The following is a 13,741-nucleotide window of genomic DNA, read 5'->3' as shown; positions in this document are numbered from 1 at the left end:
ATTGAGGAGGTAGTCATTATCGTGGACTGAAACCAACAGGGGGAAAAAAAAAAAAAAGTTTTGGGTTGGATAGGATGGAATGGATCCAATAGAAGAATCATTTTTTAAAAGAAAACAAAAAAACAAAAAAGGCTTTTTATCCGGTTACAAGGGACTCGGCAGAAAAGCAAAGAAAGAAAGAAAGAAGGGATCAGATCGGTAAATATGGGAGCGCCCGGGTTGTCGTAACCAGGCTTTGGGCCGGGCACCCATCTCGCATGTTTAAATGCGAGCTTTGACCGCTCATCACATCCCCGTAAACTGCCTGAAGGATCATGGCTTTCTCCCTGGCGCCCGTCTGGGCCTTTTATTTATCACCCCGTCAACAATCTGCTTCTTCTCCAGTCGGTGTGGGACTCTCTCCATATGAGTATGTACAGCCGCGCCACCCAAACAAACATCAATATACTCTTTTGAAAAGCTGGGTCAAACGTAAACACCGGCCTGTGATTGTCGTTGATTACCTAAGCATGGAAATCATACCAATAATAAAGTTAAATTTGAGATTTGAGGAAGTGAATTCCTTCAATTTCATTACTCTACTAGATAGATGAATAGTCGAAGATTCAAAGAAGAAAAATGTCAAGCAAAATCAAACATGATCGAATGAACAAGCTCTCCAGTGTAATAAGAATAACAGAGTGAGGATGGATTTAAGAAGAGAAAGCCAACATTTATGGCCTCCAACCCTACCCAGATTGAAAAAAAACAACAAACATCTAATCTTCTTTAAATGGAAATACAAGTTTCAGGTTCACTCCAAAGTTTGCATCCGAAAAGGGTCGGTCGACACGACCATCTTGTCTTGTGAATGGAAAGGCAATTACTCAAAATAGAATCCAATGAAAAACTAGAGACGGACAGTCCGCAAGATATTCCATGAAATCATGAAAGCGTCAGCTAAGTTAGCTGGAATTGGCACCGGAGTAAAAGCTTCAGTCCTTCTTAACCTTTCATGCTTTTATTCTGAACTTTCATTTATTTATATGGTTTTCATGTTTTAGGGAGTTGTTGTACTGACGGGTTAGAATTATTGGTGTCTCATCATGCAAAATACAATTTTTCCAGAATGATAATTCGTGACTTTGGATTGAATCTACAAGCACGAACGTTCCGAGGATAAGACAATGAAAAAAAAAAAAAAGAAGCAATAAATAGTTGTAGAATTAGGTTGGACATCATCAAGCATCGCCGTCGCCATCCATTATCCATACTCACACGTCATGTTTGTGTGTCCTCTGTTATCCGTTTCTGCAGTCTAGATTCATGCCAAGCCTCACACGTGTCGGTCCAAACACCGACTTCTGATGTCCTTCGTCCCCTGCTCGATTTAATGTTCACATAAAGCATCGTCTTGGGCCACAACCTGCCCCGTCAAAACCACAGCATCTCAGTATAGGAAGATCAGAACAAGTAAGACGCTAAATTTAGTAGCAACAACGGTCAAATTTATTCATTTCGATACTCAATATATTGTTCTGAAATTGAAAACAGACATTCCCTAGATTTCGATAATCACTCTCAACGCCCTAATAGAAACATCCACCAAAGAGGTTTCCCCTAACTTAAGTTGATCTAATGTTTTACATAACGCTGCATAATCTTCCTTCTTTTGTTTTTTTTTTTGGAATGAACGCTGCATAATCTTGACACACATAATATATACTCCCTCCGTCCCAAATTACTTAATTATGTTTCGAGAATCCAACTTTTTAAGAATAGTAGTTTGATTGTGATGTTTGTGCTTCGTTTTTTTATTTTTTTTCTATAAATTTAAATGGTAACATGCATATAATTAGAAAGACTCGTGCTGACAATTAAACCTTAATTTTTTTTTCTCATAAGATTATATATAAGCTCACAATTGACATTGCAATTAATTCAAACTACAACTATAGCTAAGTTCTGCACTTGGGTGGGACAAATACTAACACAAAGATAAGAGTTGAATTGTTCTTCACATCGAGAGTTGCCAGCGGAGTCGATGAATCCGGTCCATGCATGGCTGAGTCAGCATTGATGTCCTGTGTATCCCATCCCCTCAGCACAGCATTCAAACAAACCCACGTCCGACCCACACCCTATATAATAAACCTATAAACGCCACACGCTCAACCCGCAACTTCCCATCACCGCACCTCTCATTAAAAATCATTATTGATTATTCTTTTCTTCCTCACAAAAACAAAAAATCAAACTTTTCCATGGCTTCTTCCATTGGCTCCACATTTGCCGGTGCCGCCCCGAGCTGCGCTAGATTCAAGCACCACCTTCACCAGCCAAGCAGGATTTCGGCAGCTCACGCCGCCGCCGGAAGGACATCGACATCCACCTCTCACATTGCTCCCCAGACTTCGTTATACGAAGTTCTCGGGATTCCGATGGGGGCCACGTGTCAGGAGATAAAGGTCGCGTACCGGAGATTAGCCAGAGTCTTGCATCCGGACGTTGCGTCGTCTCATAATACCACTAGGGGTAGCCAGGACACTTCAGCGGCTGCCGACGAGTTCATGAGAGTTCATAAAGCGTATACGACTCTTTCTGATCCGGAAAAGCGCGCTGATTATGACCGGACGTTGTTCCGGCTGAGACGCCCGGCATATGTATTGTCGGCCACCAACAGGGGTTCCGGGTATTATGCTCGCCGGACTTGGGAGACTGACCAGTGTTGGTAGCACAACCTGGCAGCGATCCAGACATCAATTAGCTCATCAAATTTGATGCCTTTTCAGATTTTAGGAAATGTAAAGATACTCCCTTTCTTTTTATTGCATCTACTAGTATCAATTACTAGGAGCAATTAACATGTACCGTAGATGCAGATTCTAGAATCAGGCTGAGTTTTAGGTGTCTGACTTGGAATACTGGCTGTTGCTCCTACTTACAACATGGTATTTTCGAAGAAAAATGCAATTCCCACTACAATTGTTCTTATCTTAATGTCAGAACAAACAATAATATGTTGTATACTAGTAGTAATTTTCTTTGTGAGTTATTATATCTACTTTTTCCTTTGATTTTGTGGTCTTTTCTTCTGATTCCATTTCTCGTAGTATTAAAATACCCCTAGCCACTTTAAAGAAAAGTTTGGCGAATCCATGTCACGGCTTCTAATACTAGTCTGCTTTATAATTGGGAAATTTTTATTTCGATCATGATCAACTACTAATTTAGAGATTAGTCACATCAACGAGTTTTGGCACTTTATACACACACATATGTATATAGGAATTGATTAGGGATAATTTTAGTAATTTCACTTGAGGCTTCTGACAATTTGACCGAGCTCCTCTGAAGTTTAAAAAATTACACTTACCTTTCAGAATTTGATAGATTTAGTAACAAAATTTTAAAATAATATTTGACTTTGTCAAATTTTGAAGTGAACACCCAAAAATACCCTTATGTAATGAGTTTTAATTTATTTTTTTCTATACAATTATAAGATTATATAGTATAATTATAAAGAAAAGATGCCAAATTTTCATGTCCATAACTATTATTTGATAAACAACTATAATAATAATAATAAATTTATCACTATGATATGATATTTTGTTATGAATTTAGATTTATAAAATAGAAAAGAAAATATTAAAATAATTCATTTAGAGTTTATGAATTTTTTGAGTAGTGGGATTATCATAATTTAGCAGTGATTTTGGGGCAATTTCTTTTTTATTTATTGTTAATTTTAATACCAAAAAATAGTAAACAAAGATCATCAAAGCATTGGATTACAATGGAAATTAGAGGTAATAGTGGTAATTCTATAGTTTTATTGGCAAAGAATTTTAAAAAAATGAATAAGGAGGAAAAAGAATGAAAAAAATAATTTTAAAAGCTACTCTTAATATAAGCATACTAAATAAGAGAATTTCATTAAAATATTTAAGAGTAGTATTGTCCTTTAAAATGACAAGGGAGGTATGTATAATTTTTAAAATATCAAAGGAGCTAAATGAAATTGTTAAAAACCTTGAGGGAGGTTTTTGAAATTATCCCAATTGATTACAATGATATTTCTGCAGAAAAAGGATTGGGAAGAATTGGATCCACATATTAGACTTAGACTGTGAAGCTAGGATTCTTCCGCTTCATCACCACCCAACATGATAAATAAATGACAAACAAATGACACTAAAAGGACACTAAAAATGACGTAAGCTCTTTGGACTTCGGAAGAAAAAAAAAAAGACACTAAAAGGACCAAATTCCCAGATTGCTTTCGCCCTTTTTTTTGCAATCCAAAAATACCATGATGGGGCCTCGAAGATAAATCCTGGAAGGGCAGGTGTGAGAGGGCTGATTAAGGATGACAAAGGGACGTGGGTTGGGCGGGTTTTGCAAAGACTATGGACTGGCAAGGGAATCGGCGATCGCTTCTCCTTACCATAATCTGCTTAAACGGATAAGACATAAGAGGAGGCATGAGTGACAAAGACTGGTCATGCACCCTGCAGGAGAGAAGGGAATAGACGTGCAACTGGCTAGCCATCTCAATCACAGCTATCATATGGACTGTTGGAGGAACCACCACCAGGACATGAGGAGCCGACGTGATTGGGGTCACGATCCCACGTTTAGTGCCGCGGTAAGGGGCCTTTGCCTCTCCTCTGGATATGTGAAAAAAAAAAAAAAAAATTTATGCCAAGTATTATCCTAGCTCAATTAAAGTTGCCCAACTGATTCCAAATGCAGGTTCAAATTCCCAGTGCATTGCTAAATGGGAAACTATATATGTGAACGCAAAGCTAGCACGAACATTTTCTTTTCATTTTCGACAGCATATTCTGAATCTGTATTTTTATATAGCGCTACTTTTTTAGAAACGCAAAAAGAAAAAGGAAAGGAAAAAAAAAATTAAAAAGGCTCAAGACATGGGCTTCCAGTTGTCTGTTCCCAATAGGCAACAGGAAAAAGAGTAGGCCAGTAAGGTATGCATCGTAATATTGGTCCATTGCATTTTCAAGTTCATGTAATCATTTGAGGCCCAAATCCAACTTCATGGACAGAAAACAGTATGAGCCCATAATGATGATTGCCAGCCCATTTGATCTTCTTCTGAAATCTGAATTTCGAGCAACCAGCGACGAGTGGGTCAGTCGCTCCACCTCTAACTCAGCAGCAATGGCGCATGTTTTGAGGCCTCTGGCGCGACTGCCCAGATTACATCACCAATACCACTGCTCCGCCGGAGCATTCTATTATTTCCTTACCTCCTGCTCCCTCCCTTCCGCAGAAACCACCGCCAAATTCCCCCACCAACTCTTACTCATCAATTCCTCCCCCGTGGTCTCTGCTCGCAACCTCCACTTCCGTACACGCGCTCTCAAATTGCGTCAACTTCCCTTGCCGTCCGATACCACTGAGAGCGACAGCGACTCTTCCGACGACGGTTCCGCCAAGAAGAGCCGCAATGAGAAGAAGCGCGAGGCTAAGCGCGCCGTCCGCTGGGGGATGGAGCTCGCTAACTTCTCACCACCTCAAATCAAGCGCATTCTCAGGTGCATTTCCATTATTACTCTCACTCTCCTTTTTGATACTCTCAGAAATTTCTCATCAAAATGATCTGGTGATTGCTGCTAGTTGAGTATTTGAAGATGAATTGCTTGTTTGGTGTTTTGAGTGCAGAGTGGCCTCTCTTGAGCGTGAAGTCTACGATGCTCTCATGCTAGTTAAGGTAGTATAATCACTACTCAGTGTTCTCTTGATTAGTTTAGTTTTGTTTGTTGCAAAAAATTTACAAGTTGTTGCGGTGCTCTGGTTGAGGTGGTGAGTGAGTAGGGTGTTTTTGTGAAAATGTCGCAGAGGCTTGGTCGCGATGTTCGAGAAGGAAAGCGAAGACAGTTCAATTATATAGGTATGCGGCTTAAATTTCTAGCTCGATACTTTTCCCCGATGAATATTTTACATTTTTAATTCTCACTATCCGAAATGTATGTAGGAAGGTATTATATATAGTAGTATGTAACGGTTGTGAACCCATGGTACGGTGGAGTTTGAAGGGTAAGACTAGGAAGAGGATAGCAATCATTTCGTTGTTCGTTGATGTCAACTAATTCGGATATGTAGGCAATGTTGGCATGAAATGTTTGATTATAGAGGAGAAAAGTTTGGTCACTTGGTTACTAGTTAGTTGCCATGCAGGGCAATGTGTGGATCTTTGCATCTTTTCTCTTAGTTGTCCTGAATTGAAAGGCTCGTTGACATTTTGCATCTCCAGTGAAGGAAAGTCTTTGTGCCTCGTGAGGGAAAGCTCTAGCATCATATTTGGATTCGAATTCCTGATATTGTCTGCAGGGAAGTCACAAGTTTCAACGATAGTGGGAACTGAATAAGAGGGACAAGTTCAAAGAAGTTATATCATCATTCTTATGAGAGATAGGATGTAATCTTGTTGACAAACAACAGGGGATCATTGAAGGATTACACGTTTTGAGTAGGAAAAGGGGAAGAGAGAAAGGAAGTGAAACAATTCTTGTATTAGTTTATGACTGTGTTTTTGCTGTTTGTTTATTGATTTTCCTCCTTCCTCCTGTATATAACAGCAAACTGGTAAAAATGTTGTTCAATCTGCTCGCTGTTGTGCATAGTTTTAGTAATTCTTTGTTCAGTAAACTGGACATTATTTTTGTCTGATCACATAGAAATCTGTAATGATAGTTAGTATAATGGTCAGATTTTGATGTCTTTCATCTCCATTTCAGGAAGACTGCTCCGAGAGGTAGAGCCTGAATTGATGGACGGGTTAATCCAGGCCACAAAGGACGGCGACAATGGCAAGTTTCAAACTTTATGTGGTCCAGAAGCACAGGCAATTGAAGATAGTGATGACGCAGCAGAAGAAACTGAAGATCAGTGTGAAGATGTATGCCCTGGCTTCTACACGATAACTTGAACTTATATTGGATGCTATGATTCTCCCTCCATTTTCTCATCCTCTTCTGTCATTTGAAGTAAACATATTGCCAAAACGAACATGTTACAGAACATAGAATGACCTTTCCCTCTTATGCTATATCAGAATAAGGCATGATGTGAATTATTCCTTATCTTATGGTACCTGACATGAATAATAGGATATTCCCTCTCATGCTGTTGCAAAATAATCTGACATGAATCCTCTGCAAAACTCAATGCTTCTCCTGTCTTTTAATGAAATTAGTTTTGATTTATTACTAAAAAGAATTGCCTTACCTTTCTGGATTTTGTTGACTCAGATCAACTGCATCATGTGAAGAACAGTGATTTACTTCACCAATGTCTTACTTTCCTTAGCTTTTGTTTACAGGATCCAGAGTATTGCATTGAGATAACAACCAGATGGTTTGAGGGATTGATCAAAAAAGATATTGATGTTATGAATGAAATCTACTCACTTGACAGCGTTGATTTTGACCGTCAGGTTAGGTCTCTTACTTTTCCATCACTTGGTTATTTTTTAAACATTGATTTTCAATTGGATGATCAATTTTGCTCTCAAGTAACTTTCAGTGAAATTGAAAACTGAACACATGCAATTTCATTAAAGATAACAAGGGCTGGACACTGTTGAGTGTTGCAAGGTTGAAAATTGAGACTCTGAGTTTTTTTAAATACATGTCAAACATAGTTATAGGGAACTTCAAGCGTGTTATTCTGAATTTGACCTATGGGTCAATTATCAATTTAGTGAACATCAGTTTCTAGCATGGTAAAAAACTTCTGTACATTGGGGGTGTTAGTTTCATGCCTGAGATTTGGTTTAAGGCTTGAGATCAAATTATTTGGGTATATATGCAAAGTTTGCTGGATTTCATGTGTCATTGAATTCTACTACAAGTTGGATATATGAAATCATGAGACACTAAACGGGGATTTCCCATGTGAAGCTTTAAATCACTTCAATTTAAGGGGCTTTTTCTTGGGGATACCTTGCACAGTTATTGCAATGGTGCGGGTTCTACCTTCTTTTGGCTTCATGTGGACCAATTATGGAGTTGATTGATTTCTTGGTGATATGTAATTACGAGAGTAGTTTACTAGAAGAAAGGCTCTGTCTGTCGTAAAAGTGGGTAATCGAGCTTGGAAAGACAATGACTCTCCTAGTGCTATGTGTGTGATAATATGGTGCTTGTCGATGCTGCTGAATACTATCCTTTGTTCCAAAAACAGTTTGCGCATTTCCTTCAAAATTAACAAGCAATGCTAAATTGCAGTTCTCTGTTGGTTTGTCTGGATAGATCTGAGGAAGAGGAAAGGAATTGGGTTTCTTGATTAAGAGGAAGACAATTCCTCCAAGTAGTTGGCGAAGATTGTCCAAGAATTGGTTTTAATATATTATTATCTTTTGTACCAACCAAAAAAAGGAAAGAAAAAAAAAACCAAAGCTTGTCCAAGGATTCCATGCACGAAAACTTAGTTGCAGTTCAGTGGCTCTTTGATATTTATTTGCCGCTTGATTCCGTGTCCAGTTCTCACTTTCCTTTGTGTGCTCATTTAACAAATGATATTTAGTTGCTTTATATGAAGATATTGGTACAGATGGAACTATGCTTTGTCATTTCCTATTATTTCAGAAGATTGATAATATAATTTTGGAATGTTTGAGGTTCCCCGGTGCTTGTGATATTGCATCTCAGTGTAGAGAAGTAGTTTGTGTATGTTTCTGCTGTGGGAAACTGAAAATAAGAAGCTTGGCACTCGTTGAATACATTTGTGCTAGTAGATATTCAGTGAAGCTACAGACAAATTGATATAAGCGCAGCATCACCTTTTCAGAATGATCAGAGTTGTTTAAATTTTTGATGTAATGGTGCTTGGACTATTACCTTTGTCCATTTGTCTCGGTTTTCATCTACGCTTCTCAATTTCCTTGATAGGAACTAAGAAGGCTTGTAAGGAAAGTGCATGTCATGCAAGAGCATCAGGTCAGCTCAGAATCAGAAGAGAAGGGGGAAGAAGTGGAAGCAAAGGTCGTGGGTGCTAAAAGGCGCCTCACTCGTTTCCTGGGGAGCCTTGTAAAGCAGCTTCCCATAGAATAAATGACTAGTCTGTATACCTACGTCTAATTTATCTGTTCTGTCCAAGCACTAATATGACGGTCTGCCATATCAAATCCCATTTTTTATACTGTTTAATCCAGTGAAAAAGGAAAATAGAAATGAAGAATTCCCTTGGGTAATATTTAGTAGGTTTCGTCGCAGGATCTTTATACCACAGGGTTTCGTAGAAAGTGAGGAGGCGGGGACTGCTTATGAGGAGAATAGGAAAGAAAGTTAAAGACACTGAAGGATTGGTGTCTATCCTGTTGAAGACCATATGATAAATGCTGATGTCTGCCACGGCGGCTTTTTATTTTGTTAATATCATGGATTGTGATGTGATCACGAGTCGGGGACAAAGACTTATTTTGTATCGGTTGAAATCTCCAATCTATCTGATGATGTTTTGAACTTTTTTGTTTTTTGTCATGTCTTCCCGTCACAGCAAATCACGCAAGGACAGAGCGAGGCATGAGAAAAGGAAGAAGGATTAGAGACCCTCCATTTGGACTTCAGAGAGTGTTTTGGCGGAGCAGATGATTTCTGCAAATAGAAGTTGACAATTGGAAAGTACTTGGCGCAAATTACACGCCAAAACCTGTCCTGTGTGATGTGTGAACTGGATAATTGAGTTAGGTAGAAGAACTTCAAAAACTTTTCTGATGTTCAATTGTCTATTTTTTTTTTTAAGCAAGGATCATGTGCAGCACTAATTTGGTGTATCCGCTGACGAAACTCGGTACGGGAGTGGTCATGCGTCTGCTTATATTCAAAATTAACGGCAATGGGAGTGGTCCGGGATGCTTTCACCATCCGATCCAGATCCACGGTAGTCGTCCATTGATCTAACTCAGCCTCCTCCTCAGAAAGAGGTAACATCCCACATGTAATGTATATCGTTATCGTCGGTGTAGGAAGTCCTTGCGTATTCGAGTTCTCATGCATGAAATCGGCCTGAATATGAATGTCTGCTATGGTCTGTCTAAAACGGGAACTAAAAAATCGTGCGAGCGTCCTTCCACAATTGATGTTTCTACTTTCTACCACCAAAGTCGTGACACGCACTACTCTCTCTTTGAAAATGCATAACGAAAGCAATAGGTCAAATTAAAAGGTTACAGTGAAATGATGATGTTTTTCATGTCACCGTACATTCGGAAGGCAGGCAGCCCGGATGGGTTCCGCCATTTATGACTGGGAAAAAGAACGTATCCTTTGTGGTAGCAGCATCATCCGGCTAGAAGGTTGAAACTAAATCAATAATATTACTACCAATAATGTCTTAGAGCGGTCCATTAAATGTGAGCAATAATAGTGGGTCAAATGAACCGGAGTTAATTAACATCAGGAGTATTGGTTTCACAAGAGCTATGATCAAGGAAAGAAACCTGATATTCAGGGTTTTTTTCACTGGCGGCTCATTTTAAGTTACTACTATAACTTATCAGCCACCACCCCCCCCCCCCCCCCAAAAAAAAAAAGAACAAAAAAAACTCTTAACGTATTTATGATCTTATGTTAGTGTGTTTTTCTAGCACCTAACTCGTAGAACATGTCGGCCGGCCCCGCAGGAGGGAAAATGGAGTCTACAAAGTAGGGGACAAATGCAATTGAGATAAGATAAGCCCACAAGACGCATCATACACAATCTACAAATGTTTCTTCATTAGCAGTCAAAGCTCCCGGTTTCCTCCTGGTTGCTGGTTGGCGTTTCGGAAGTAGTTACGGTCCCAAATGTGGCAGTTTCATGACGACGGAGCATTATTTTAGCCAAATACGATTCTACAAGTTAAGTTCAATGTTCAAAGTTGAAACCAGATTCTGTCTGGAAGCCTTCAGAGTGAGGATGTCTGGTAAAAGTCAAAATCGTATTATAGGATGGGAAAATGCGCATTGGATTGGATGAGCCATTTGATTTTGACCAAGGTTTCCACAAGCATGCTAACCCAAGTTGTAGATTTAAAATCGGAATCAAACACGGGAAAATATACAGATATTCATACATCTAAGAAGGTAGCCCGGTAAGCATGCAGAAACGTCACTCCATCATTCCTGAGTTTGGCCTCGAAACACAACTCCCGCGTCACATCATCTTTTTTTTTTCCACCGAGAACTGCTAATCTGTGCTCTTCATTATTTTAATTGAACCGGACCAAAGCAAGCACTACCGGCGCCTATTAAATATTAATAGAAGGTGGCGGCAGTTCAACCAATGAAGAAACAGACCGTAAATGCAGGTAAACTTGACAGTCAAATGTTAGCTCCTAGTCTGCTAATTTGATCCTTCATGCCTGCCTTCCTAGTACTGGTAATTGTCGTAATCCGATTGATACCCCATCCGTCAAGTGCATGAATTGATGAAACATTATTTGTTTGCTTAAACTGACCTTCAAAAAAATATGAAAAGATTTTTGACGCCAACAATCTACTTTAATCTTATATTGTGATAGTAATATTAGTGTTAGGTGAGACCGTGAGACAGAACAGAGGAGCCCAATTGGACTTGATGAGACATGGAAAGAATGGCAGCTTTGAGCTTTGAAGTTTCTCGAATTGGTCGATGGAAAAAATATCACCAAATGGGGATTCTTTCTGCTTTGATACCACAACTGCTGCTACATTCAGCCGCCAATTTTCCCCACCTAGCACAGTAACTTCAATTCTCGAAATCCCTTTTTTTTTTGTAAAGCAATATCTGAAAACAATAATGATATGGTCTCGTTGACATTTCCTGTTTCGTGGTGTGCTATCTGGATTGTGGAGACGAGCCAAACGTTGTGCTAGGAAAAGGCTTTTCCTCCACCCCCCAAAACAAAAGTTTAGTGGCATTGAGCAATGATGTTTATCTGTTCAACCAATTTATTAATTTGTTTATTTAATCGAAATACCAAATGTGATTGGCATGCTTTCTACATATTTCCTGTGGGTTGTAGAAACAATCAGAATCATTAATTGAATGCTCTCCCGAAAATACCAATTTGGCTTCAACTGCTCGTGTATCTCTTGATCAATATCTCTACACAACTGGGTCCTCTTTATTTAATGGTTAGCCTTTCAAAGCGGGGACCTTCGCAACGGCCAGCCGACGGTTGTTTCCGGGCACACTACGGATAGAAATGCCTTCTAAATGCTTGCATAACAGCCAAATTGCCAATGTAATTACGGTACAGCGACTGATCCTTTGAGATTTTTTCTTCTATATCTACGCCCTTTTTTGTGTTGCCCTATCTTTTGCAGGATGGGGTTTTTATCCCCCCTCAAAACCAGCCCTACACTCAAAAAGCTTTGCGTTACATTTGAAATTTTATGCCATATATATATATATATATATATATATATCGGTTGCATCATGCCCAATCAGCGACAATTATATTATTGAACTTGGATTGTTTTTTCTCTAATCAGCTTTAGAAATGCGCTTAAGTTCGATCATAAAATTGTTTCGATCAATGTCAAATTGAACTAAAATATCTTGAAGAAGTTATGGATTCTAATCCCATTTCCTCCTCTTCTCTTCTTAAACCTAGCCCCTTTTCTACAAAAGAAATTTTTTCTTTTAACCAAAAAAAAAAAAATGGTAAACACACTTTAAGAGTGCTAATTGGCATGATTCCTTGTGGTTCTATCATGTGAAACCAGTTCCAAAAAGCATCATATTGCATAGCAGTCGACTGTTCTGGTGGATCCTAGTAGTGAGCTTTAATTATTTAAGCTAGCTACCCGGTAGTTGATGCTTGCAAGCATTCCTCTTATCGCTTCGTGCCTCCAAACAATACTAGTGTTTTTTTTGTTGATTTGATAAGAGTAGTCCTCTTCAATTAGAAATTTTAAGCAGACAGCCACAGATGTAACATTTACATGTCACGTTCTGCCCCCATTTTTTTCTTAAAGTTATTGGGAATAATGATACTTGCATAGAATATCTTTAGGAAGCTGTGATAGGAGTCTTTTTTTTTTTTGGTGTCAGCAACGATACATTTGAATAACCTATTCTATCTTAATCTACGGGGGAGGGGGAGCCTAAGGAGACTGTAGTAGAGGGCTAGTGGATATACAGACCCAACTAGATCAAGAGAGTGTTATGACACAACCCTTAGAGATTTTTTTCGCTGGCTAGTGCGTATACAGACCCAACTAAACTAAGAGAGTGTTGTGACATAACTCTTAATTTTTTTCACTACAAGTAACATTTAAACCTTTATCTACATCTCAATGAGGGACTTAAGCCCTTCCCTGGTGATAATAAGAGTCTCTAGCTTAAACGTTTCAAATATTTCAATTTTGTAAGTGTAAGTAGATGCAGATACGGCTACTTCTAAACTTTGCTTTCCGTATACTCTAACATTACAAATTCAATCCACATACTAGGTGCATATAGCACCCCAATCTGCTGAGGTAAAATATCGGTAAAAATGAGATTTATAGAAATTAGAACATGTGTCTTGACCACATTGCCAAGGGTCAAACATCATCTGTATATATTTTTGGACTTGGGTCCCAAAACAAATAGTACGTGTTCCACACAATCATCAGATCATCATAACTTCTTCTTCTACAGTACGTGTTACTTTTGCACTTTGGTTTGGAGTCTTACAAACGGCAAATTTGACTGAAAGGCAGACCTCTAAAAAATGCACTCCCCCCAAAACACACTACTCCTCCTTCATTTCCATTTC

At 38.9% G+C, this 13,741-nt stretch overlaps 1 protein-coding gene, 1 long non-coding RNA gene and 1 other non-coding gene across 10 annotated transcripts; 1 reads left to right on the top strand and 2 right to left on the bottom strand.

Moving 5' to 3' along the window:
• Window positions 1–184: 184 nt before the first annotated feature.
• Window positions 185–3,197, bottom strand: LOC140015280 (uncharacterized). The gene is made up of 2 exons (XR_011821883.1): window positions 1,972–3,197; window positions 185–1,405 (listed from the first exon to the last, which is right to left on the bottom strand). It is a non-coding gene; the product is annotated as an uncharacterized lncRNA (long non-coding RNA).
• Window positions 187–294, bottom strand: LOC113713143 (small nucleolar RNA Z279/snoR105/snoR108). The gene has a single exon (XR_003453471.1). It is a non-coding gene; the product is annotated as a small nucleolar RNA Z279/snoR105/snoR108 (small nucleolar RNA).
• Window positions 3,198–4,372: 1,175 nt separating the features above from the next.
• Window positions 4,373–9,880, top strand: LOC113713043 (uncharacterized). Of its 8 annotated transcripts, XR_011821748.1 has the most exons (8): window positions 4,373–4,633; window positions 4,741–5,546; window positions 5,674–5,722; window positions 5,851–5,902; window positions 6,750–6,910; window positions 7,334–7,452; window positions 9,511–9,701; window positions 9,773–9,880. XR_011821748.1 is itself a non-coding variant. In XM_072066768.1 (7 exons), exons 2-7 carry the CDS (start codon window positions 5,047–5,049, stop codon window positions 9,557–9,559), a joined length of 930 nt encoding a protein of 309 aa, XP_071922869.1. In that variant the 5' UTR covers window positions 4,373–4,633; window positions 4,741–5,046; the 3' UTR covers window positions 9,560–9,778. The 8 variants fall into 8 exon arrangements, 7 of the variants coding, with proteins under 7 accessions (XP_071922869.1, XP_027092547.2, XP_071922868.1 ...); XM_072066768.1 differs by having other exon boundaries at window positions 9,511–9,778; XM_027236746.2 differs by lacking the exons at window positions 9,511–9,701; window positions 9,773–9,880 and adding an exon at window positions 9,228–9,486 and having other exon boundaries at window positions 7,334–7,447.
• The last annotated feature ends 3,861 nt before the right edge of the window (window positions 9,881–13,741 follow it).

The sequence above is a fragment of the Coffea arabica genome, chromosome 10e (genome assembly GCF_036785885.1).
Source record: "Coffea arabica cultivar ET-39 chromosome 10e, Coffea Arabica ET-39 HiFi, whole genome shotgun sequence".
NCBI lineage: Eukaryota > Viridiplantae > Streptophyta > Magnoliopsida > Gentianales > Rubiaceae > Coffea > Coffea arabica.
This window is presented reverse-complemented; position numbering and strand designations above follow the sequence as displayed.